Source organism: Taudactylus pleione, unplaced genomic scaffold, assembly GCF_031769625.1.
Source record: "Taudactylus pleione unplaced genomic scaffold, aTauple2 ptg000172l, whole genome shotgun sequence".
Taxonomy (NCBI): Eukaryota; Metazoa; Chordata; class Amphibia; order Anura; family Myobatrachidae; genus Taudactylus; species Taudactylus pleione.
Window position 1 is genome coordinate 8136945 of NW_028284574.1, and position 26448 is coordinate 8163392.

General features: G+C 40.5%; 1 protein-coding gene across 2 annotated transcripts in view; it reads left to right on the forward strand.

The window, feature by feature from the left end:
* Positions 1 to 26448, forward strand: part of KCND3 (potassium voltage-gated channel subfamily D member 3) — a 489764-nt gene that overhangs the window by 401605 nt on the left and 61711 nt on the right. For both annotated transcript variants that reach the window (XM_088475420.1, XM_088475421.1), the window contains exon 4: positions 20809 to 20971. In XM_088475420.1, the coding sequence (XP_088331546.1) occupies positions 20809 to 20971 (163 nt within the window). The remainder of the gene's footprint in view (positions 1 to 20808; positions 20972 to 26448) is intronic.

The window sequence follows — 26448 nt, forward strand, 5'->3', positions numbered from 1 at the left end:
TGTAGAATTCTTTTACTTTTGTGAAAGCCTTCTACTGAGAAAGATGACACTGCACAATCACACGAAGTCAGCTTCCACCGCCAACCAGAGGCAGTGGGAAAGAGATAGAAAGATCGCCCTCCTGCTCGTAAGCCTCCGTAGGCTTAAAGTAGTTTACACCATCTTCAGATGGTGTAAACTAATAAGGCCAAACTCCAAAAAGCTTCTATTTTCCCCATTAATAATAATGGGGACTGCGATCTGCAGGGCTAATTAGCACTCTGCCGGAGATCGCTGAAATCTCCTGCATTGTGCCATTAGTACATAGGAAAAAATCATAAAAATGAAATGAGCCCTGTAATGTATAAAAACCAAAAGTAAATAACGACTATTCCATAAGTGCACAATGATAGCCATGGTTGAGTAGTGATTTTGTGTTGTGATTAATACAAACTCATGCCTACTATAGAGTTGCTCACAACTGAGTCAGAGCAAGCAGCAAGCGTACTTGACTGCTACTGACCTCATAGTTGGTAGGTAGTCACACAAACAAGAATAGTTCCTCCTCCTGCTCTGTTTGGAATACAATGAGAAAACAAGGACAATGTATTAATGTGGAATAATTTATATACAGAGTTTGTGCAGTATTACTGCAGATGTTTAAAGGGAAATGTAAATCCACATAATATGTAAAGGAAACTACATACAATAAATATAGGGACTCATTTGGAGATGGACGAATAGTTACATCTGTAACTAGATATTTGCATTTTGTTGACTTGCAATTCCATAGGAATGGAGTTTTGGAATGGGAGCAGGGAGAGGTAGAATGGGGACTGGGAGGGGCAGACAAGTGAAGGCCTAGTTCAGTAAAGATGTGTTCATGTAATTGCATTTTAGGAGACATATCTCATGTTGATTCTGGAGGGCTGGTGAAAGTTGCAATGATAATTGAAGACTATCAGCAGCTCTGTGTAGCCACTATTAAATTATAGTAAAATGGGATGTAGTCTGGATCCCAGAGGTGACCATCCCGATGGTCACAATACTGACAGCAGAATCCCAGTAGACAAAATACAAATGAATCCCAATGGTGAGTATTAGAGTTAGGATTAGGCTGTGGTAGGGGACGGTTAGGGTTAGACTACCAAACGGGACAGTTAGGGTTAGGCTACCAAAGGGGGCAGTTAGGGTTAGGCTACCGAAGGGGATGATTAGAGTTAGGCTGCCAAAGGGGACAGTTAGGGTTAGGCTGAAAGAGGGGTGAGTTAGGGTTGGACTACCAAAGGGGACAGTTAGGGTTAGGCTGAGAGAGGGGTGGGTTAGGGTTAGAATACTCACAAAAATTTGTTGGGATTTTGACCATCAGGATTCTGCTGCCTGCATTGTAACCGTCGGGATGGTCACCACTGAGATATAGTACCCATGGTCAACCCTTTAAAATATTGAATTTTGGCTATATAATATAGAGCTGAGTCAGTCTATTCACATTACTTAATTAACATTTACATTTGGATTACTGCAGCAAAGAAGATTGCCATTTGATTTTAAAAGGATAAACAACAGATGTGGAAGTGTTTGTGTTTATTTACGTAGATTTTATATGGAAAATGTGAGTTTTGCAGTTATTGATAACTGTCGAGACAATTTTTTTTTACATGGTAATGTTATTGAAAGGAGTGTGCTCCAGCGCTGCCTCCTCCCAGTACCGTGACAATGTAGGCTGACTTAGCAGTCACTAGGACCTGCCGGAGTCAGTTAGACAGGTCCAACCTCTGACATGCCCTGCTGCGCATTCACAGTGTCTCCACGCATCTATACTCCCTGGCGTTCCATGGGGACAGTCTGACCCAGGATACTCACAGCATAGAAAGCCGCAATACCAAACAGATGTACACTGATTCACCACCGCTAGTGTATAGGGATGTACCTGATTCAATAATTCTAAGAACTGCCAAAGTGCATTATACCCTGGTTTCATTTTCTGTCTGGAGGACTACTGCTCCCAGCACGTCCACTCGCATTTCATATTGATAGCCACATTAGCACTAATAGGTTGTGTCACCCAGTACGCTATCACCGTTTACTCTGCTAATAAATGTGACTTCAGTATTTATCACTAACAGTATAAAGCCACATCTTTACACTATTGCAGGCCATAACTTTACACACTTGTACTCCCGATGTACTAGGTGCATCTTCAGATATATCTGGCTCAACATATACTGTACTAGTTTCTTTTTTGTGTGCACTGCTATTCCTATGTAGATTTAGTGCTCAAATGCAACCAACTCAAAGCCCTGAATGCTACAATTAATATGACTAATTATGATCAACCTTTTGACTACATCCCAAGAGTTATAAGTGCACAGTGATAACCATGATTGACTAATGATGATATGTACCTTATACAACATTTAAAAATAATGTAGCTGAGAGGAAAATACTGACTTAGCAATTAGCCACTAAAACTATTTTGTATGATGATAGATATATAGAATTACAGCATTAACTATATATTTCTATGTTTCAATATACTACAGTAACAGCTATAAGAAGTAGGTCATTAATTGGGCACATGTTTTGAGTTGAATTTGCTTATTATAAAATCTCCAAAATTCAAAGGCATAAAAATACTATATACAGTATATATATATATATTCATACACACATTTATATGACCACTAGATATGTATGGTAACTACTTCATCTACAGTACTTATGTATTTTATAAGAGTATGTGTAATCAGTATGGGTGGTTGACAAACTAATTCTGCTCAAATTGAGACATCTATCAGATATATATAAAATATGTTACATTTTACAGAATTAATTTCTGGAAATAAAATAAAAAGAAAGGATTGATCACATAACCATAACTTAGGCCATGTGGGTGGGTGGTTTGCAGAGAGTATATATGATACATTTGCCATCATTTTAATCTTCAATCCTGTTATCTTCTAATTTCATCCATTCAGTCGCTTTGAAAGTAAGAAACTATGGATCTGTTCTGGAAGAGAGAGAATTGATTGGTTCTAATTTTTGTTTTTCTAACATTTTCTTCTATTATTAAATAGTAAGTAGTAAGGACATTGTTTTTTTTTTTACATATTCCAAAGCACATGAATAAATTTACAACAAAATGCTCAGACAATTAGTGCTTAAAATAATAACAAGATCCACTCACAAAACTAGTAAGTTATTTATGGCTGGTAATAACAAATTTCCACGTTTCATTGGTTGCAATTACAAAAATGTGCATGTATTATTACTTGATATCTGCATTAGTGGGTTCTCTCTGTTAAAGTGTAGAAGTCAAACTGGGAAAAGCAGGAGATACCTACAATTTGCCAGAAACAGTGGGTCTGCTGCGATCGCAGTTGCAATTACGTACGGAGGTCTGCTGTGAAAATATGCTAATGAATGCAATCGCAAAGCTGTCACACAGCCAGCATGGGAATGCCCACTACCGCTATCTCACATCCGTAATACCTTGCAGTCCTGTGTATACATTGGTAACATTGGCCCCTCACGCACATATACAGCAGGTCTGACCTTACTCAGAAATTGCTAACCTCGTTGCATGCAGTTAGTATTCAAGCTGAGTATGCTGTCGCAGTGGCTAATTTATGCACGCCAATGTAATGGCATTCAAACACGCCAATTCAATGGCATTCAAACACGCCTGTGTTTCTCCGACCACTCCCACGTCACCACCCCCAAACGCTGACCTCCCGTCACTCACTCTGCAATGTCTTTCTTTCTGTGTGAGTGATCGCAGAACGATTGCAGTGCTAACTCACGCACACGCACTGCGATGCATGCGCATTACGCACCATCGACCAACCTGCGTACGCTGTTGCAGTTGTGATCCGTGATGATCAGGCCCAGTGACCGCAATATTTTCTTGTCAGAGATCTAGAATACGATGATGGATCAAACCCATCACTGTATGTAAGCCCACCTTTTTTTCACATTTTGAAATTCATTTTCCCTCTTCGCTCCATCTTTGTGTTTATATTTTGCTTTCCTGTCCATGGTATGGATGTCTATGGTATGGATACCACTCCTGGATTACCTTTTCCTCCTGCCACTGGGAGAAGGATTTCTGTGTACAATATTAATACTGTAGATCATTTCAGATGGAGAGAGAGATATCTCCCCAACAGAGCCATAACTAGACTTTTGGTGCCCTATGCCAGAAAGAGCATTGGCGCCCCACCCCCCTTCCCTATTTTTTAAATAGGGACATAAGAAGCGCACTCCAAAAAAGGCCATGGCCTCATGGGGAAAAGCCAGGGAAGAGATAGGGGATGCCAGGAGATGCTGGGGATAAAAGAAGATTAAGCTACAAGTGATAACGATAATAGACAGAAAATTGACAGGCCCAAACAGCGCCCCCTGCCCTGCGGTGCCCTGTTCCATGGCACAGAAGGCACCACCCTAGTTACGGCCCTGCTCCCCAGGATTGTAGTGCTAATTCTCTTATGGGCAGAGGAAAAGGTTTCATTCTCCTTGTGTTGTGCTGATTTTATTTGATTTTCTGAAATCTCTGATTGAATTGTGTCTTTGTAGTTAGTGTTTTGAACCTGCTTACCAGGTATATAGTGGTTTCATGTATTGTCCTAGCACAAAATCTGATATTTGTCATGCTTAAGTTATTCAATCTGATTGGTGTATTGTACTTATCAATTGCCTGGGATCTTTCATTTTACTATTTGTATTCATTTTGTGTATTCACTTCTTTAAAACTGTAATTGAGTTTTCCTACTATTTGAGTTTCCTAAAGTATCTTGTACCTCAATATAACCATTATGGTACCATAGTCAAATGCCCAAAATTGTAGTTATAATTAGGGGTGTGCACCGGCCACTTTTCATGTTTTGTGTTTTGGTTTTGGATCTGGATCTTTCTTCGTGTTTTGGATCTGGATTGGTTTTGCCAAAACCACCCTTCCGTGTTTTGGGTTCTGGGTTTTGTGTTTTGGATCTGTATTTTTTTGAAAAAAAGCATAAAAACAGCTAAAATCACAGAATTTGTAGGTTTTTCTGCTCCTATGCTATTATTAACCTCAATAACCTTAATTTCCACTCATTTCCAGTCTATTCTGAACACCTCACACCTCACAATAGTGTTTTTATGTCCAAAAGGTTGCACCGAGGTAGCTGGATGACTATGCTAAGCGACACGAGTGGGTGGCACAAACACGTGACCCATCTAGGCGTGATACTGCAGTGGCAGACAGGATGGCAGTTAGAAAAACTAGGCCCCAAACTGTACATAATGCAAAGAAAAAAAAGAGGTGCAAGATGGAATTGTCCTTGGGCCCTCCCACCCACCCTTATGTTGTATAAACAGGACATGCACACTTTAACAAACCAATCATTTCAGCGCCAGGGTCTGCCACACAACTGTGGCTGAAATGATTGGTTCGTTTGGGCCCCCACAAAACAAGCTGGCAATTAATGTGTCCCTGCACAAACTGGCTCTACTGAGGCAAGATGTCATCCTCATCCTCCTCATCCACCGATTCCTCACCCTCTTCAGTGTGTACATCCTCATCCTCACAAAGTATTAACTCGTCCCCACTTGAATCCACCACCACAGGTCCCTCTGTACCTTCTGGAGGCTGGTCTCCCTGGAAGAGCTGATAATTAATTTTGATGAACATCATCTTCTCCACATTCTGTGGAAGCAACCTCCTACGCCTTTCGCTGACAAGGTTCCCGGCTGCACTAAACACTCTTTCGGAGTACACACTGGAGGGGGGGCAACTCAGGTAAAATAGAGCCAGTTTGTACAGGGGCCTCCAAATTGCCTCTTTTTCCTGCCAGTACAGGTATGGACTGTCTGACATGCCTACTTGGATGCTGTCACCGATGTAATCCTCCACCATTCTGTCAATGGTGACAGTATCATATGCAGTGACAGTAGACATGTCAGAAATTGTTGCCAGGTCCTTCAGTCCAGACCAGATGTCCAAACTTGGTCCTGCCTGCCCTGCATCACCGCCAGCGGGTTGCTTAGGATACCTAAGTTTTTTCCTGGCAGCCCCAGTTGTGGGAGAAAATGAAGAAGGAGCCGTTGACGTGTCACGTTCCGCTTCAGCTGACAGTGTGTTCACCAGCAGGTCTTTGCACCTCTGCAGGCTTGTGTCGGCCGGAAAGAGAGACACCACATAGGCTTTAAACCTAGGATCGAGCACGGTGGCCAAAATGTAGTGGTCAGATTTCAACAGATTGACCACCCTGGAATCCTGGCAAAGCGAAAGAAGGGCTTCATCCACAAGTCCCACATGCCGAGCGGAATCGCTCCGTCTTAGCTACTCCTTCACTTTCTCCAGCTGCTTCTGCAAAAGCCTGATGAGGGGAATGACCTGACTCAAGCTGGCAGTGTCTGAACGGACTTCACGTGTGGCAAGTTCGAAGGGCTGGAGAACCTTGCACAACACGGAAATCATTCTCCACTTCGCTTGAGTCAGGTGCATACCCCCTCCTTTGCCTATGTCATAGGTGGATGTATAGGCTTGTATGGCCTTTTGCTGCTCCTCCATCCTCTGAAGCATATAGAGGGTTGAGTTCCACCGCGTAACAACCTCTTGCTTCAGGTGATGGCGGGGCAGGTTCAAGAGTGTTTGCTGGTGCTCCAGTCTTTGGCACGCAGTCGCTGAATGGCGAAAGTGGGCAGAAATTTTTTGGGCCACCCAAAGCGTCTCCTGCACGCCCCTGTCGCTTTTCAGAAAATTCTGCACCACCAAGTTTATTGTGTGAGCAAAACATGGGACGTGCTGGAATTTGCCCAGATGTAATGCCCGCACAATATTGGTGGCGTTGTCAGATATCACAAATCCCCAGGAGAGTCTAAGTGGGGTAAGCCACTGGGCGATGATTTCCCTCAGTTTCTCTAAGAGGTTGTCGGCGGTGTGCCTCTTACTGAAACCGGTGATACACAGCGTAGCCTGCCTTGTAACGAGCTGGCGTTTCTGAGATGCTGCTACTGGTGATGCTGCTGCTGTTGCTGCGTAAGGTGATACATCTACCCAGTGGGCTGTCACAGTCATATAGTCCTTAGTCTGCCCTGTTCCACTTGTCCACATGTCCGTGGTTAAGTGGACATTGTGTACAACGGCATTTTTCAGGACACTGAGGACACTTTTTCTGACATTTCTGTACAGTCTCGGTATCGCCTGCCTAGTGAAGTGGAATCTAGATGGGATTTGGAACCGGGGACACACTACCTCCATCAATTGTCTAAATCCCACTGCACTAATGGCGGATACCGGATGCACGTCTAACACCAACATAGCAGTCAAGGCCTCAGTTATACGTTTTGCTTCAGGATGACTGCTGTTGTACTTCATCCTCCTCGCTAAGGACTGTTGGAGGGTCAATTGTTTAGTAAAAGTAGTGGTGTTCCTACTTCCTCTCTGGGATGATGAACGACTCCCAGCAGTAGCAACAGCAGCAGCGGCAGCAGTAGGCGTAGCAATGCAGGATCCTCCGGAGGAATCCCGGATAGGAGAGTCAGTCATGCCAGTGACATGGCCTGCAGGACTACTTCCGATCCTGACTAAGGAGGAAATTGACGAGGAGGGAGTTGACGGTGTGGTTTGCAGGCGCTTGGATACAACAGGACAACGGGATTTAGGTGTCCCTGGACTGCTTACGGTCTTAGCCAAAGTTTCTGAACTTGACAGTAACTTTTTATGAACGCGCTGCAGGTGCCGTATAAGGGAGGATGTTCCTAGGTGGTTGACGTCCCTACCCCTACTTATTTCACCTTTACATATGGTACATATGGCAAGACAGTTGTTGTCCGGATTTGGATAGAAATATTGCCAGACCAAAGAGGTGGAATGTTTGGTCTTCTGCCCAGGCATGACCGTGATGGGCTTTTTCATCCCACGGACAACAACTGTCTCCCCTGGAGCCTGATTTAAACAAACCACATCACCATCAGAATCCTCCTCGCCAACTTCCTCCTCAGCGCCAGCTACACCAGTATCCTCATCCTGTTGTACTTCAACAGTGACATCTTCAATTTGCATATCAGCAAGTGGACTGTGGGTGCTCCTTTCAGCACTTGCAGGGGGCGTGCAAATGGTGGAAAGAGCCACCTCTTCCCGTCCAGTGCTGGGAAGGTCAGGCATCGCAACCACCACCACACTTGGACTCTCCTTGGGGATTTGTGATATCTTCTTAGAAAGCACAGTTCTTCGCTGTGCTTTTGCCAGCTTAACTCTTTTGATTTTTTTAGTGGGAGGAGGGCTTCCATCGTCATGTGAAGCTGAACCACTAGTCATGAACATACTAGGGATCGACCTTAGCCGTTCCTTGCCACTCCGTGTCGTAAATGGCATATTGGCAAGTTTACGTTTCTCTTCAGCTGATTTAAATGTTTTTTTCAAGGTCATTTTCCTGAACTTTGTCATTTGGGATTGTATGTGCCCTCTAATATGATATTGGGCATCGGCCTTGGCAGACGACGTTGATGGCATGTTATCGTCTATGTCATGACTAGTGGCAGCAGCTTCAGCACTAGGAGGAAGTGGTTCTTGATCTTTCTCTATTTTATTTTTATCGGAGAAAGTTTGGTCCTCCATTTATGTTATATCGATTTGATATATACGTGCGGCTAAACACAGAAAATATTTTTTTATTTTTGCTGGAGAGTAGTGCACTTTGTGGGTTACACCAGCCTTTAAGAAATGAGCCAGCCGGCTCTTTACTTATGGGACACAGGCGCACGCTTGGCGCTGCTCCTTTGTTGATGCACGTGCGGCTACTGCGCACACAATTCACAAACACAGAAAATTTATTTTTTTTTTGGTTTGGACTGGAGTGAACTTTCGGGGGTTACAGCACCCTTAACAGTCAAGCCAGCCGGGCCTTTACTTATGACACAGGCGCATGCTTGGCACTTCTTTGTTGATGCACGTGCGGCTACTGCGCACACAATTCACAAACACAGAAAATAATTTTTTTTTTGGTTTGGACTGGAGTGTACTTTCGGGGGTTACAGCATCCTTTAACGGTCAAGCCAGCCGGCCCTTTACTTATGACACAGGCGCACGCCTGGCACTACTTTGTTGATGCACGTGCGGCTACTGCGCACACAATTCACAAACACAGAAAATTATTTTTTTTTTGGTTTGGACTGGAGTGTACTTTGGGGGTTACAGCACCCTTTAACGGTCAAGCCAGCCGACCCTTTTCTTATGACACAGGCGCACGCTTGGCACTACTTTGTTGATGCACGTGCGGCTACTGCGCACACAATTCACAAACACAGAAAATTATTTTTTTTTTGGTTTGGACTGGAGTGTACTTTTGGGGGTTACAGCACCCTTAACGGTCAAGCCAGCCGGCCCTTTACTTATGACACAGGCGCATGCTTGGCACTACTTTGTTGATGCACGTGCGGCTACTGCGCACACAATTCACAAACACAGAAAATAATTTTTTTTTTGGTTTGGACTGGAGTGTAGTTTCGGGGGTTACAGCACCCTTTAACGGTCAAGCCAGCCGGCCCTTTACTTATGACACAGGCGCACGCTTGGCACTACTTTGTTGATGCACGTGCGGCTACTGCGCACACAATTCACAAACACAGAAAATAATTTTTTTTTTGGTTTGGACTGGAGTGTACTTTGTGGGTTACAGCACCCTTTAACGGTCAAGCCAGCCGGCCCTTTACTTATGACACAGGCGCACGCTTGGCACTACTTTGTTGATGCACGTGCGGCTACTGCGCACACAATTCACAAACACAGAAAATTATTATTTTTTTGGTTTGGACTGGAGTGTACTTTGGGGGTTACAGCACCCTTTAACGGTCAAGCCAGCCGGCCCTTTACTTATGACACAGGCGCACGCTTGGCACTACTTTGTTGATGCACGTGCGGCTACTGCGCACACAATTCACAAACACAGAAAATAATTTTTTTTTTGGTTTGGACTGGAGTGTATTTTCGGGGGTTACAGCACCCTTTAACGGTCAAGCCAGCCGGCCCTTTCCTTATGACACAGGCGCACGCTTGGCACTACTTTGTTGATGCACGTGCGGCTACTGCGCACACAATTCACAAACACAGAAAATAATTTTTTTTTTGGTTTGGACTGGAGTCTACTTTGGGGGTTACAGCACCGTTTAACGGTCAAGCCAGCCGGCCCTTTACTTATGACACAGGCGCACGCTTGGCACTACTTTGTTGATGCACGTGCGGCTACTGCGCACACAATTCACAAACACAGAAAATATGTAATTTTTTTAGCACTTGGGGGGAGCACCCCTGATGGACAGAGCACCCCCTGGACAACACTACAGCACCCCTTTAGGACTGGGACACTGCACAGGACTTTGGAGTGGACACAGCCCCTATGGAGAACTGACTGCACAACACAGTCCAGCCAGCCCCTATGGACTTTGAAGTAGTGGACACAGCCCCTATTAACAACAGCAGCACAGCACAACACAGCCAGCCCCTATGGACTTTGAAGTAGTGGACAACAGCAGCACTACACTACACTACACAGCCCTAACTCCCACCCTCCCTCTTCACTGTCCACAGCCGAGTGAGAAAATGGCGCCGACGCGGGTACCTTATATAGGATCCAAAACCCGCGAGACTCGGAAGGCGGGATGATGACGTTTTGCCTCGATTTCAGATCCGAGTCAGGCGGGAAAAGTCGAGCCTGACTCGGATCGGACTCGGATCGGGGGGGCTCGGGGGGGTTCGGATTTCAGAAATCCGAACCCGCTCACCCCTAGTTATAATACACTCTCTGTTACAGCCGGTACAAATGTCCTAGTAACTGCTCCCCTAAAGGTGAAGTTTTGTATACTCAAACTCATATGTAATATATTAATATAACACAATAGCTAAACAGGTTAAATGCTATACATATAAATAGACATATGGACTTAGGGCCTGATTCAGCTTTGGAAATAGAGTGAGATTTACCACTTAACTGATAATCTTGGTGAAACCATGCTGCACTGCATGTGGGGCAGATTTAATATGTGCAGAGTGATTTAGATTTGGGAGGTAGGTGTCCAAACTGACATCTAAAGTGCAGTGTAATTATAAAGCTGTGCAGTATTTTGGGGCTACATACAAAAGCAGCCAGTATTTACACTACATGCAAAAAAAAGTATGTATTTACACCCCTTGCATTGCATCATGGTTTGTCCAGTTACACAGTTAAGTGCTAATTCTCACTCTATTCCCAAAGCTGAATCAGGCCCTTAGTGTTCTTAGGCCCTCATTCAGAGCCACTCGCTAGCGGCAGTACGCTCGTTCCGAGCGATGTTCGCACATCTGCGCATGCGTACGGATCGTTATACGCATGTGCGAACCAGTCAGTGCGGCCGAAATTCATGTGCTCGCAAAATAGCGAATGCCTGATAATTTGAGTGACAGGATGAGGCGTATGTGGGTGGTAACAGGGGAAGGTGCTTGAAAACGGGGAGTGGAAATCAGAACGCAGGCGTGCTTAAAGGTCAAAACGGGCGTTTTATGGGTGTGCATATTTAAAACAGCAGCGTCATTGACCACGTCACTGGGTTTTTTTTAAGCCAGAACTGTTCGCAAAATTGTGGTAGCAAAAACCAACCACAAGAATAGCGAGCAGTTCATACGCTGGTCGATGTACTCGATTAATCTAATAAATAGCGGACATGACGTATGGTGCGAGCGGCCAGGGGGCGTTTTTAACAAATAAACGAGCGTATGTTTTGCTCGCTCGTTCAGACTTAGAGGTGTGAACAGACTGCAATTTGCGAACGGATCATTTGAATAGCCACCCCTTGTTTTTGAACGAACGACCGCAAATAGCGAACGGCTCTGAATCAGGCCCTTAGTTTGCATATATATGTTCCCCCCAAAAAATGTCCACATCCAAAAGTCCAATCCACCTCAATTAGTGGTCTAATTAAAGTCTTCTTCTCTCAGGACACTTCAGGCACAATAGCCTTCTTATTTCCTCCTCCCTCTCCTTTTCTGTTTGCAATACAGTGAAGAGTGACTTCTTGGTTAACCACCAAATTATTTCACAACCATTTAGGTAGGTAGAAGCTCTTGGCCAGTGCTGTCATTTGGGACTTCCTGCACACCTGCAACATTTCTTTGCTATAGTGGGGAGGCCATTGTCCAGTCACCGCCTACGCAGCAAAGCATGTTCTGGAATCAGATGAATAAGGAGAGTGTCTACCATGCGGTCACTGATCAACTGCCCCTGGCTGAGGAGGACATATGTCTCTCTTTTGTTGTGCATGGGCACAGAAAACAAGAGAGAGGAGGAAATAAGGAGATAAGGAGGCCATTGTGCCTGACGTGTCCTGAGAGAGTAAGGGGTAAATTTACTAAAGTGACAGTTTTTAGAAGAGAGTTTTAAAAGTGATGTTGCCCATAGCAACTAATCAGATTCTACTTAACATTTAACTAGCACCTTCTAGAAAATAATAGCTAGAATCTGATTGGTTGCTATGGGCAACATCACTTTTAAAACTCACTTCTAAAAACTCTCACTTTAGTAAATTTACCCCTCAGACTTTAATTAAACCACTAATTGAGATGGATTATACTTTTGGATGTGGACACTTTTCTGGAATATATATATGCAAACCACATTAGCACCATTGGGATACTATCTGATTTTTCTACTTGTATTAGGAGATTGGGCTGAAATTGTGGGTGTTTGCACAAAAGCATAGATCTATATTTGTACAAAATTGCCCTTTAGTAAATCACTCCCTAAATATGTTCATTGTCCCCCTACCAGATGACCATTTATAATAATAATAATAATAATAATAATAATGAGGTCTAAATTGATACATTTATAGTTTGAAAGAATAAGATTGTGAAAAGGGTGTCTCTTTAAACAAGCTCAAATTACTTATTTGTGTAAATTGTGTTTTACAACATTTTACTATTATTGCTAACATATTCTGCACCACTCTACATGAGAATGTCTATACACCGCTTAACCAGTGGGTAATGTGTACTGTGGCTAGGGACTAAACTTAGGTTACAGTTACTGTAACTCACAATTGCATATGGCTTTGTAGTGGCTCGGGAGAAGTCCCCTTTCCTCCATCCTAGTGAATTTCACAATAAAAGAGTAGCACAAAGTGGAAAGTTCTTACAAGATAATAGCGATATCTTCTCAGCCAGTGGTCAAGCAATTGCACACTAACAGACTGCTGTAGATGGCTATATGATGAGATTATCCCAGCAGGGTGCAGAGTATATAGTGACATGAGGTGCATATCAGATTATACCCAATCTAGTTTTATGGATTCTTGAGTTTTTGTTTGCTCTGTGGGAGAAAAGGTAGAACATTGAGAAACAAGCTGCTAAAAAACAAGGATGGCTCAATTCCTAGGGAATTAATGTATTGATTGTTAAGAAGAGAAAATACTATCTCACATGCTAAGGAGGTAAATAGTTTTTTTGGGGAAAAATTTGTATCATATAAGCTAAAAAGATGTCCAGCTACTGACAATTTATTTAATCTCAGGCATGTAACCTAGTAGAATACAAACGTACAATCACCTTTAACTACTGTTATTTAAAAAAAAAAATGCCCAATATGCTGTAACCAATTATGATTACTACCATGGTGGAAATGTATCAAACCTTGGACAGAGATACAGTACCAACCAATCAGCTCTTGTCATTTTACAGGCTGTTCTAGAAAAAAATTACAGTTAGATGCTGATTGGTTGGTACTTTATCTCTCTCCACTTTATTTCTATCTAAGGTTTGATACATCTCACTCTCCAATGAGCTAATAGGCTACTTTTATTTATTCAAAAAAAGGTAGAAATCTACCCAACTCCCAACACTAATGTATAATTGTTGAAAAAATCGTTAATGGTGATCAGCGGCAAATGTTAGGAGTTTGGTGTGAACTCCAATATAGATAAATTCTAAAAAACAACACAGGCACTGCGCTGTGATCACGGCTGACTGAGATGAATGATCTTGCATAAGAATATGCACAAACTAGAATATATTGAATATAGATAGATTTTACTTTTGAATGAATGGACACATATCATAAAGATAAAATACAGACAATGCATAAAAAACATGAAAAACTATATATATGAATGAATTGAACTTGAAATATATTGTTGCAAAGTGAAATCCTCTGATAAGCAATGTAAATGTACCTGTATGCAGGGTAGAGTGTCAGTGAGCTGTGCTGGCGTCCCAGCACAAATGGCGAGCTCTGATTGACCTCTACTGGCGATCAGGACCTCCGGATAGGTAATAGGTATCCCCATCGGAGTGAGTGTGTGTCTGCCGGCACGGATGCTGGTGCAACGGCGAACAGATGGTCTCACTTTCTCTGTATGGATGTATAGGAGAGAGTGTATCTTGCCGCTGTAAGGAGCTGGAGCTTAGCGCTCCGTGTAGCAAAACCTCAGCTGTCCATTTTTCCACAGTCGGTTGGCTCTGGGGCCTCTCCAGGGGAACAGGTGTGTGGAATGCAGCGGAAGGATGAACGGCAATGACATCAACGCGTTTCATCTCTATATCCTAGAGAATTTTTCAAGACTGGCAGAGAACATAGGAGAAATATCATTAAGAAAATCCAAACGCACAGTGTATCCCGACACTTCTCTCAACACTATGATGGAGACCCAAAAGGTCTTTCCATCGTGGTGGTAGAGAGGTTTTGTGAAACAAAAAGAGGTGGCAATAGATTTAGAAAATCATGCCTGGGCGAATCTGCTTGGATTTTCAAGCTAGATACCAAGCATCCAGGAGGTTTAAATGAAGCTCTAGATTTTGCATGTCTAGACGAATAAACCATACTTTCCACATAGGCGCTCTATGTTCTGCGATGACAATGTGAGTAGATGTCCGTCGCCATATTTCCCTCGCCACATATGCCAAGCCCTCAAGAAAGTAATACATTTATACATTATATTACAGCAGGTCTGATATACCATCTACCATATAACCTTATTATTCATTATATACTTTAACCATTTATAAATAAAAAGGAGAACATCAAAATATTGAGAAAAGTTATCAAAAAAAATCTCTTTTCTCTATCCACACTCTATGGTCTCTCATTTTTAGTTATCAATCAATAACATTCAACAATTTTTTTGCTATGGTATCTAACACCAGTTATTCATCTCATCTATAATCTATGAGTCATATTTATGTATGCTTGCACACATGTTTTCTACACATCTGTGTATACGTATGGGTTTGAGTGTGTTATTTTGCATATAGAGTCGTTAAATCAAACATTTTACCAATTTTTCACACGCTGGATATGAGTTAACGTGTATGGGCGTGTATGCATGTGTCCAGACATCTGCATGTATGGGTGCACATGTACATGTATGCGCGTGTGCACTTATGTACATGTATTTTTTGAAAGGCATTTATCAATTCCATCGGTAAATGACAATAGAGAAAATATATATTTGTGCTCGCATAATCAACACAAGAAAAATCAGATATACACACCAATTTACATAACACATACTCATGTCTATCAATGCAATTAGTGAGTTACTACACCTAATACCAGCAGAGTAACATGGACACTGTCAGCCAAAGAGATGTACACTTGCTGACACATAGACATGTCCATTTTACATGTGTGTGCATTCACATGTGTACATACGCATGTATATGGGTGTGTGTATGTTTGTATGTGCATACACGCTTTGTAATTTAAAGTATTTATGTTATTCTAATATATTTTTTTTACATACATATTATTATATATATTTTTTTCATTTATATATTCGCTTTCATTTATTCTATAATCTATTTCATTATTATTATCATTACTATTTTTATTCAAACAATTATATGTTATATATATTACAATTAAAGGAATAATTTAAATGAGATTTTTTTTATGTCAATTATACATTTTTAATTTAAGTATGAAGATCTTTGTCATGTACGAGTGTTAAAGCAATTGTCTAAGTAGTTGTTCAATTTAGTTTAATTTAGTTCAATTTAATCCTACAACATTAATCTTATAATATTGTTCATATGTTTATATTTTTTATATATATATATTTTTCATTTGCTATTTATTCTTGATGTATTCTCTCTCTCTCTCTCTCTCTCTCTCTCTCTATATATATATATATATATATACACACATTCATATATATTTTTATACTTTTTTCATTTATTTTTTGTCCATTTAACGAATATAAGACCAAAAACAGTATTTTTCTTTATCATACATTATTTATATAGCTAATGAACTGTGGAGCACAGATGTCAAGTTCATTTTATTGAGAGAAATTCAATCCAACTACTTACAATTATATCAATTAGAGAGGCAGACTTTCCTGGAGGATAAATACGGCACTTACAATTCTGTTGTAAAAAGTCTCTAATATATAGAGACGAAATGCGTTGATGTCATTGCCGTTCATCCTTCCACTGCATTCCACACACCTGTTCCCCTGGAGAGGCCGCAGAGCCAACCGACTGTGGAAATACGGACAGCTGAGGTTTTGCTACACGGAGCGCTACACTCCAGCTCCTTACAGCTGCAAGATACACTCTCTACTATACATCCATACAGAGAGAGTGAGACCATCTGTTCGTCGCTGCACCAGCATCCATGCCATGCGGACACACACTCCTACGGGGATACCTATTACCTATCCGTAGGTCCTGATTACCATTAGAGGTCAATCAGAGCTCGCCATTTGTGCTGGGACGCCAGCACAGCTCACTGACACTCTACCCTGCATACAGGTATAAACAAAAGAAACAACTTTCACAATCTTTCATTTATATGGATGTTAGAATGCAGCAATAATAAGCAGTATCTACACTTTCCTTCTACAAGGATACATTCAGCTAAATTCTGCTACAATCTAATTGAAACTGAACTTTCATATTTATTACAGCAACATTGCATCTGTTTTACATTGTTTATCAGAGGATTTCACTTGGCAACAATATATGTCAAGTTCAATTCATTCATATGTATAGTTTTTCATGTTTTTTATGTTTTTTTATGCATTGTCTGTATTTTATCTCTATGATATGTGTCCATTCATTCAAAAGTAAAATCTATCTATATTCAATATTTTCTAGTTTGTGCATATTCTTATGCATGATCATTCATCTCAGTCAGCCATGATCACAGCACAGTGCCTGTGTTTTTTTTACTTTTATTTATTGCTATATTACTATAGTGAACATTAAAAGGTTTATTATGAGTAATAGAACTATTGATCTAGGCGCTTGATTTGTATAGTATATAAATTACTCTGGTCTCTATATGTATTTTATTGATATATAATGTATATTGAATTAAAGCTGCATGTCCTCAAAAGTGGGGTTTGTGATTACCCAATACCTAAAATCCAAAAGAGAAATGTATGTCGTGGGGGCTGCGCTAATGGAAATCTAACAATTGTGAGATGACATAAAAATACAATATAGCAATCAAGGCTTCGTTATTTATAAGTAAATTATTATATTTACCCACAATTAATAGATCTATTAATTGTGAGTAAATATAATAAATCAATTTACTTATAAATAACAGAGCCTTGATTGCTATATTGTATTTTTCTCTCATCTCACAATTGTTAGATTTCCATTAGCGCAGTCCCCTCGATATATATTTCTTATTATGAGTAATGTCTTGTTGTAATGAAGGTTGTTTTTTTTTGTCATTCAGTGTGAGTCTTAATTACTGTAGGTATATTGTATTGCTCTCAAAGTGGGATCTCTTTGGTTTGCTTATTACTTTGTATTGATCCCAAGTGGCAATCCTGCCTAGCATGGAATGTCAGTGTACTACTACTTAAGATCCTCTTTCGGACAGTTCTCTTCAATACAGGTTGAGTCTCCCATATCCAAAATGCTTGGGACCAGGGGTATTTTGGATATCGGAATATTCCGTATTTTGGAATATGTACATACCATAATAAGATATCTTGAGAATGGGACCCAAATCTAAACACAGAATGCATTTATGTGTTATATACACCTTATACACACAGCCTGCAGGTCATTTTATACAGTATTTTTCATCATTTTGTGCATAAAAAAAAGTTTGTGTACATGCATGAAATTCATTTATGTTTCATATACACCTTATACACAGAGCCTGAAGGTTATTTTATACTGTACTTTAATAATTTTGTGCTTTAAACAAAGTTTGTGTACATTGAACCATCATAAAGCAAAGGTTTCACTTTCTCAGTCATGCTAAAAATATTCCGTATTTTGGAATATTTGGATATGGGAGACTCAACCTGTATAGCAATATTAGACTTTATTTAACAGAACTGAATGGCATAAGTTAAACGTATTTGCTTCAAGGAAGACTGCCTACAATTGGACAACCACTTTAATGTGTCTTATCCCTATCGCAAGCAATGTGCAGTGAGACATGCAATGAAAGAACTTTTCATTAGTTATTATAAACATTTTCTGAGAGTTATTAATTACTAAGATGTCTTCTGATGTGTGTTTCAAAGAATATCAATGTATAAACCCAGAGAAGAGATAGTGAACTGACATTCAATATACAGAATAAGTGGAATAGTTAGCCAATATTGGTGAATATTGAACATTAGAAGAATTTTTTTTTTACAATACAGCATTTTCACTGGAAATAAGGGACAGTTGGCATCCATTGGTGCTACAGAACAACACATTGTAATTCCTTCATTTTCCTAGTACAATTTACACAATACAGGGGGATATTAAAGTTTGGAGTAAGATAAAGTAACCAATCAGATTCTGTCATTTTTTAAACAAAGTCTGTAAAATTACAGTTGGGAGTTGATAAGTTGGTACTGTATGTCTCTCCAAAGGCTTAGTAATAATAATAATAATAATAATAATAATAATAATAATAATAATAATTGTATTTATAAAGCATCTTTCTCCAGAAGGACTCAATGTGCTTGTCAGACAGCATGAACAAAAGACATAGATTTAGGTTTACAAAAATACAGAAGCCAATGCACATAGCACAGGGTTGATGCAGCCATTTTGGATAATACATTTGAAGGATTATTTATCCTACCCACGAATGTACCAGGCTGGAAGAGATTACACAAAATAGGGAAGCTACATAATAAGAAAGCGAGATGCAAGATCCTAACAAAGTCCTATTGTTCATTCTACCAATGAGAGCACCAGGTGAGGCAGCCATCTTGGGCGCATACATAAGTTACAATGTGTGAGATAAGCAATAAATGGAGCTAAGACATATACAAGTAAATGAAAACTGTCTAATACGATACGCACTGCATGAATAGTTCCAAATGTTGTTCATCCTACCCATGAAAGTACCAGTCGAGGCAGCCATCTTGGATGCACTACATAGGTTACAGATGGTTGGATGTGCAATTAGTAGAGGCAGTACATATACTCAAAGGAAACAATGATTGGCTGGTTTTGGTTTCCAGTACTTTTTGCATAGTTTTCAATGCACCAGTATTTAGAAATATCCCCAAAGTATATTTGGATTTTGTATCACATTTCCAACATTCTGCATAGGTCAATGCGTTCTTTTTACCATTAATACTGTCCATAAGTATCTGAAATTTGAAAAAAAAAATGAATCACTGTTGACTTACTGAATAGAAAGGTTTAACAGTTCATAAATTTCAAAGTAAGCCCAATTTAACCTTTCTCACATCGATTTTGCTCCCTTCTTAGGAAGGATTAGCATGCATAATATAATTCAGTTTCAGGCATTGTCTTTTTTAATTAAAGCTTTTGAACACACTGAGGAATTGAGAGAGGCTTATATTTGAATCATCTCAATCTTGTAAAGTTTAGGGCAGTTTCAGATTTACATTTAAGATTTAGGTGCATCACAAGGTCATTTAGGGACTACTTTATTGTATTTGGGGACTTGGGGGCCCATTTATTAATGATCGCATTTTGCAATGCGATTAGGGCATGCAGTACCGCCCATGATCGCATTGCAAAATGCGATCATAGCGACCGAATGTATGATCCGGCACATGCAGGGTGACGGACTTCGAAAGGAGCCAGTTCCTGCGATGTGGCCGGAGGCTGCTGCACATGCGCCGTACCGCGGACGGCACAAGAGCGGTGCCCATTGCCAGCAGAGGGATCTGGGAGATCCCTCCGCTGGCTGATGTGCAGTAAGTTCCCATAGGCTACAGCGGCTAATGCTATCTTCAGCATTCCCGATATTGATACATTTGGCAGCATCGCATCCCCCATAGAAACCTATGGGGGAGGCGGCTGCCAGCGGCAATGGAGGGATCGCAGCAGGTATATACCTGCTGCGGTCCCTCCTTCATACATCCGGGGGATACTTAGTATTTGAGGCAAACCCCCGAAAACAGGTGTTTTCGGGGAATTTACCTCAAATTCCCTTTGATAAATGGGCCCCTAGAGCATTAATACTTTTGCTGGCATCATGCATGGCAACGGACCTGGTGAACACTAGTGGGAATTGCACATGTTCCTTTTGATCTTTTAACTAAGCCTTCTGCTACATAATACCATGCAAGGAACATCCATTATTACCATGCCTAAAGCAGTATTACAGCAATGGTGAACTCTGGGGAATGTTCCAATATTGGTAGATCTACTTATCCCCTCTAAATCCACAAGTTACCATGGAAAAGGATAAAAATTGCCCATATCTCTTTTTTACAAAAACATGTAACCAAGTATCCCTCCCGTGATGGACATGAAAATCAAGAACCTACAATTTGTTGATCTGTTTGAATTGTAATTGAATATTTATGTAAGAAGATCTCTGACAGTAATACCATCATTTTAATATTATATTCATTTAATGTTTCTGTTAGGTATGGGGACATGGTTCCAAAGACTATAGCTGGGAAAATCTTTGGGTCCATTTGCTCGCTGAGTGGGGTCCTTGTGATTGCACTGCCAGTCCCTGTCATCGTGTCAAACTTCAGCCGGATTTACCACCAAAATCAACGGGCTGACAAGAGGAGAGCACAAAAGGTTAGTAACCCAGTGACACTCCTGCTCTATGTATGAAGAAGTGGCTCCAACAACTAAATATAGAGAAAATGGCTTAGCATGGCAGTTTTCTTCACAACATACTGTATTTGAGTGTAAAAAATGCACAGCAATTGACATCACTACCCAGATTACCTCATCTGATTGAAAGAAATATTTGCAGTTGCAGATTAACATTACAGTATTCAAGACCAACACACCTCCACTCCTTTTCAACCAGTAGTGGCCTAAATACATGAGCTTTGTAGTATCCACATCAATTTAATATTTAGTCAACTCAAGTGCAAAAATTTTAATGCAGCATCGCAAAATTAATATTGGGTCTAGTCAAAACAATTGGTTTCCATAACCATGATAGGATAATCTGTAATGGTTTCTTGATGTTTATCTCTAGTTGGAGGAGGAAGAAGTTATTGTACTGGGAAACGAACATCATCATTGTGTGGTGTTTTTTTTAATAAACATTGTGTATGACATAGTGACCCTTTTTCTAAGTTATTATTCGATGTGAATTAGGTTCTGTATTCTATTTAGCTGCTTTGTATTCTTGAAAGATTTCCTCCATAGTTGGCACTATATTTCTGAAGTAATGTGATTAGTATCTCCCATACACTGCATACAGAGCTAGATTAAGACCTACGCAGAGCAGCAGCCATTGTCCCCAAGGGTAACCTATATATTATTAACCAGTCAGAAGTGTACATCTTGTTATACATAATCTATCAGAAGTACCCCCATAATTATATACCACATATGATTTTACACTGGCCAGAGATGATACTCATAATTATATAACTTGGAGCTGTGTCCATTAAAGATCAAAAAGTACTTTCCTAAAACTGATCATGCGGACTGCACCAAACGCAGACAGCATTTTGGAACTGTCCTAACACAACATGCAGATGATTAAAATCAAATGTTCCAATGTTTCAGTACTGGACCAGATGTACTAAGCTCTGAAAGTGATAAACTGGAGAGTGATAAACCATCAGCCGCTCAGCTCCCAACTGTCATTTTTCAAACACAGCCTGTAACTTGACAGTTGGGAGCTGAGTGGCTGATGGTTTATCACTCTCCAGTTTATCACTTTTCAGAGCTTAGTACATCTTCCCTAATGTCAAGCCCTTCTTCCTTGATGAAAGTTTCAGCAGTAGAACTTGAACTTTTGGACATTTAAAGTTGAAGATTTCTATATACAGTGTTACATATACTGATTCAGAGGTTGACGAAAGTGGCCAATGTTTTCAGTCTGCGCATGTGTCTGAGTCATTTTGAAGGTGAAATTAGAGTCAGGTATTTTCAATCTATGGGATGACAATCAGGGGTGAGTGGACAACCTGACTTTTTAAAAGAACAGGGATCTATCAAAGTCTGATGTTCATAACATGTTTGTGGTAGTGTATCATGCCACTAACAAAGGAGATTTCTGAGGACCTCAGTGATAGCTATATAATACAGAGAACATCAGTGAGCACCATATAATCCAAAGAACATCACAGTGACTGCCATATAATACAGATAGCATCATTAACAGCCATACAATGCAGAAAGCATAACTGACAGCCATATAATACCTAAGAACATCACTGTGTCTACCATGTAATACAGAGTAAATCAGTGACTGCTATATAATATAAAGAGCATCAGTGACTACTATATAATACAGAGATACCATATAATACAGTAACCTACTAATTATAGCCCTCAGTCTCATACAAAAACCTTCATCTTAATTAACCCTATTAAAGTATTAACCCCTTAACCCTGTAATCTCAATATTACCTATTATAAACTATACCCTTCCCTCACATACCCTAATTTGTCTGTTGGAAATCGCCTCTGTTTTTCCCGTTGCAGTCACAGCAGGGTCCAGGAAGCAATCAGTCAGGCACTGGAACCCGCCAGGGCTACTGTCATTGAGGAGGAGGGGCTATGCAGCCTATTGCTCCTGGGAGGGCATAACCATATGCTGACTTCCCTCCCTCACCCACGCTCTCTGGGAACACAGCTGCAATTCCATCTTCCCCCGCTGACACCTTCTTCTGTCACCCAGGACACATGCCCTACCTGACCTGCCTAGCTTTGCTCCCACATTATGGTAGTATAGGGTTTAACAAGCCACGAAAGTGATATGATTCCAGCATAATATCTCAGGCCAAGCATTTCTAACTTCTCATCTGTATTTCATTATAGTTAATGTTAATTTTCTCAGATCTAGTGACATTTATATGTACAACAGAGGAAGGGACTGTGCAGTGGAATATTCAAGATTTTAAAAAATGTAAAAACACATATTATTGTAAATTGCAAGCTAGCATGTAGGTGTATAGAATATGTGGGATAGATAAAATTGGGGAAATTCTATTATCTGCGATGTGCGGTCCAATATGAGGCTGCACACATCACGCATAATTACACAGAAGCAACATCACTCATTTTACTGTGCATTCCAATGGGGGTGTGAGGTAAGGTGAGTGATGTTGTACCTGAGATGTGCTACAATTACAGTACAAGTGTTCCTTGGTCTTTATAATGGCACATTGGCCCCAATGATACTATATTATAAAATCAAAGATTAACATCATATACTGTAAATAATATTGATCCCAAATGCACTAAAAACAGATAATTAGACAAACATTTACATCATTTCTACACATGTTAGTGTCAGGGAAACACAACATACACCACTTTACATATAATACCCTACATTTCCATATGTCAGTGTGTACAGCATCTTATAGTAAGTCTTTAAGAGGATTAAACTTTACATTAAATTGAAGGCGTAAGCAATCCATATTGTTAATGATTAATTGAGTCATCCATTATAAGCCCCTATTTTAAGATGCTAATAACCTTTGGATAGTATAGTAATATTGATCTGCAAGGTGAAGTCATTCAACCAATTTTCAAATAAAAGTGATTCCAGAATTAGAAGATTTATTCTGAAAAATGTTCTAATTGAAGTTTAACCACCCAAAACTAAAGTCTGTGGGAAGAGTTGCCTATAAAGTATGGCATGGTGTGAGGGAATTGGTATGATTTACCGCCGGACCACTGCCCGGCGGTTGGAATTCCGACAGCATCATCCCGGCAGAGGAGGAAAACCCAATCATCCTAAGGTATATATTGTCTAACCTAACCTCCCTCCCTAACCCTCCCTTAGGGGTGCCTAACCATAACCTTCCCCCCCAGTGCCTAACCCTAATCCCCCCTTTAAGTGCCTAAACCTAACCCCCCCTTCCCCGCTGCCTAAACCTAAGTCCCCCAGGGGTGTGCCTAACCCTAAGTCCCCCCCGGGGTGCCTAACCCTAACCCTCCCTCCCTCCCCCTAGCCTAACCCTAAGTCCCCCCCCCGGGAGCCCTAAACCTAATACCCCCCCCCCCCCGCGTGGCTATCCGTGCTCGGCATCCCTTTGATCGGGATGCCGGGCGCCGGTCTCCTGGCATAGGTAAAATGAGGTTTTATGCTGGACTGTTATATTTAGTTTGAACTAATTTTCTATCTTTTCCCAATTATACATATATGCTAAGGTGTGATGACCTACTTGATAGTATCTATTACTGGACACTGCAGTATTTCCAAAGGAAGCACTGGAACAGTTACAGTTGCTGTCCCCACACATTCAGTGGGTTTCAATAGTTAAAAATTAGTAGATATGATGCTTCTTACTAATGCTGAGAATTCTGCCTAAGCTGCTTGAAGGTAGTGGTGGCTAGGCAGACAAATGGCAACTCAGTCTGAGTCCTATCATCTGCCCTGGAGGTGGTGGAGATTAGGGCAGCTGAATGAAGCCCAGGAAAGTGCTGGGGACTCGGAGCCCTAGCTATCTACTCAATTACTCCACTTTTGCTTTTCGTTCTCCATTTGCGAGAGTAATAAGCAAAGGTGTAGGGTCACACAGAGCTTGCTAACGGCGATTTGAGTGAGACACCCCTTCAGAGTGGCTTGAAAAACCTCCGCACACTTCAATGCTCTTTTAAATCAATCAGCTCAGCACTAAACAAACTTAGGTGATTGTGGGGACCCCATGTTGGCAATCAACCATTTTCCCTTTGTTACCCTAGTCACAGCTGGGAAAAGCATTTGTGATACTCAGTAATGGAGTTTATTGCAGTTTTAGAGGCGAGTTGCTTTTCTAATATTTTCTGTCACTATCTAGTAAAAACTATGACAGTAACAGTGACCATCCTGGTCCCTAGTTAATTTGATATAGGCACACCCCATGTTTCAGGTATTCACATATCTCAACAGTCAGCACAGCACTTGTGACAATCTTTTTCTTTCAATTAACTGTGCCTGCCAATATCAACTCCATGGTGGCTATGAAAATCTGCTAAATTTTTTATTGCCTTAACATGGCTGGGGAGTAATTAGCAATAGTTAACCAGACACACAGAGTAACTCTTCATATGGCTTTCTGTGCAAGTTAGATATTTAAGGCAAGTATCTGATAGGTTGCTATAGTTTGCTGCAGATTTGTACTTTGACAAATGCTAGTAAATAATTCTCCCCTTGCTAAACCCGAAATCTGCATATTTATTTATAATTCATCACATAGATGCAAAGGAGATGTACTACTAGTAATATATATACAACACAGTTTCATACAACACAAAATTAATTATACAAACAAAAATTATTATTATCTTAGCTAAGTATAGATTTGAACATACTACTGCCAGTAAACATGTACTATTTTTGTCACTGCTATAAAAAAATGAAATAAATGATGCACATATTCACAGAAAGTATTATCCATGCAGCTCGGAATTTATGGTGGATATACTGGCATTTTTCAAACTGGTATTAGCATAACCCACTACATTTTTAGTAATAAAGGATGTAAAGTATTTATATTCATATTTATTGAGCAAAACATTACTTTAATCTGCAATTGACGATGCTCAATGATATAGTAATTGTCATGTGATTTCATGAATTATGTCATTAGAATAGCCTTTGAGGTCTATGGGGTCTATTCACTATGCCTTCGAGAGAGAGAAAGTACCAACCAGTATTAGTAGAGAGAGACAGAAGACTATCTGCCCCCAGCAAAGAGTCTTCTGTCTCTCTCTACTAATACATGTTGATTTTCAGACTCAGGGGAGCACCGCCAACAACCCTATAATAGCAACAAGTTGGTTGCATATAAATTAATATTAGTTGACATTACAGAAACCTGTTCTCTCACTCTTGCTGGCAATATAGAGCTAAATCTATTTTTCCATGTGGGCCACTTCAGGCTGTTCTCTGTTCTAGTGCGGATTCCCCTCCTATCTGTTTGTAAAGCACCAACCAATCAGCTCCTGAAAGCAACACAATGCCAGATCATTGATTCTTTACCTGTGAATCTAGCTCCCGTGGGCCTCTACAGCTGGCCCAGTGTAAATTCACATATTTTTAAATGATTTTCCAATGACATGACTGAGTATCACCATTTTTTGGCAAGGTGAGA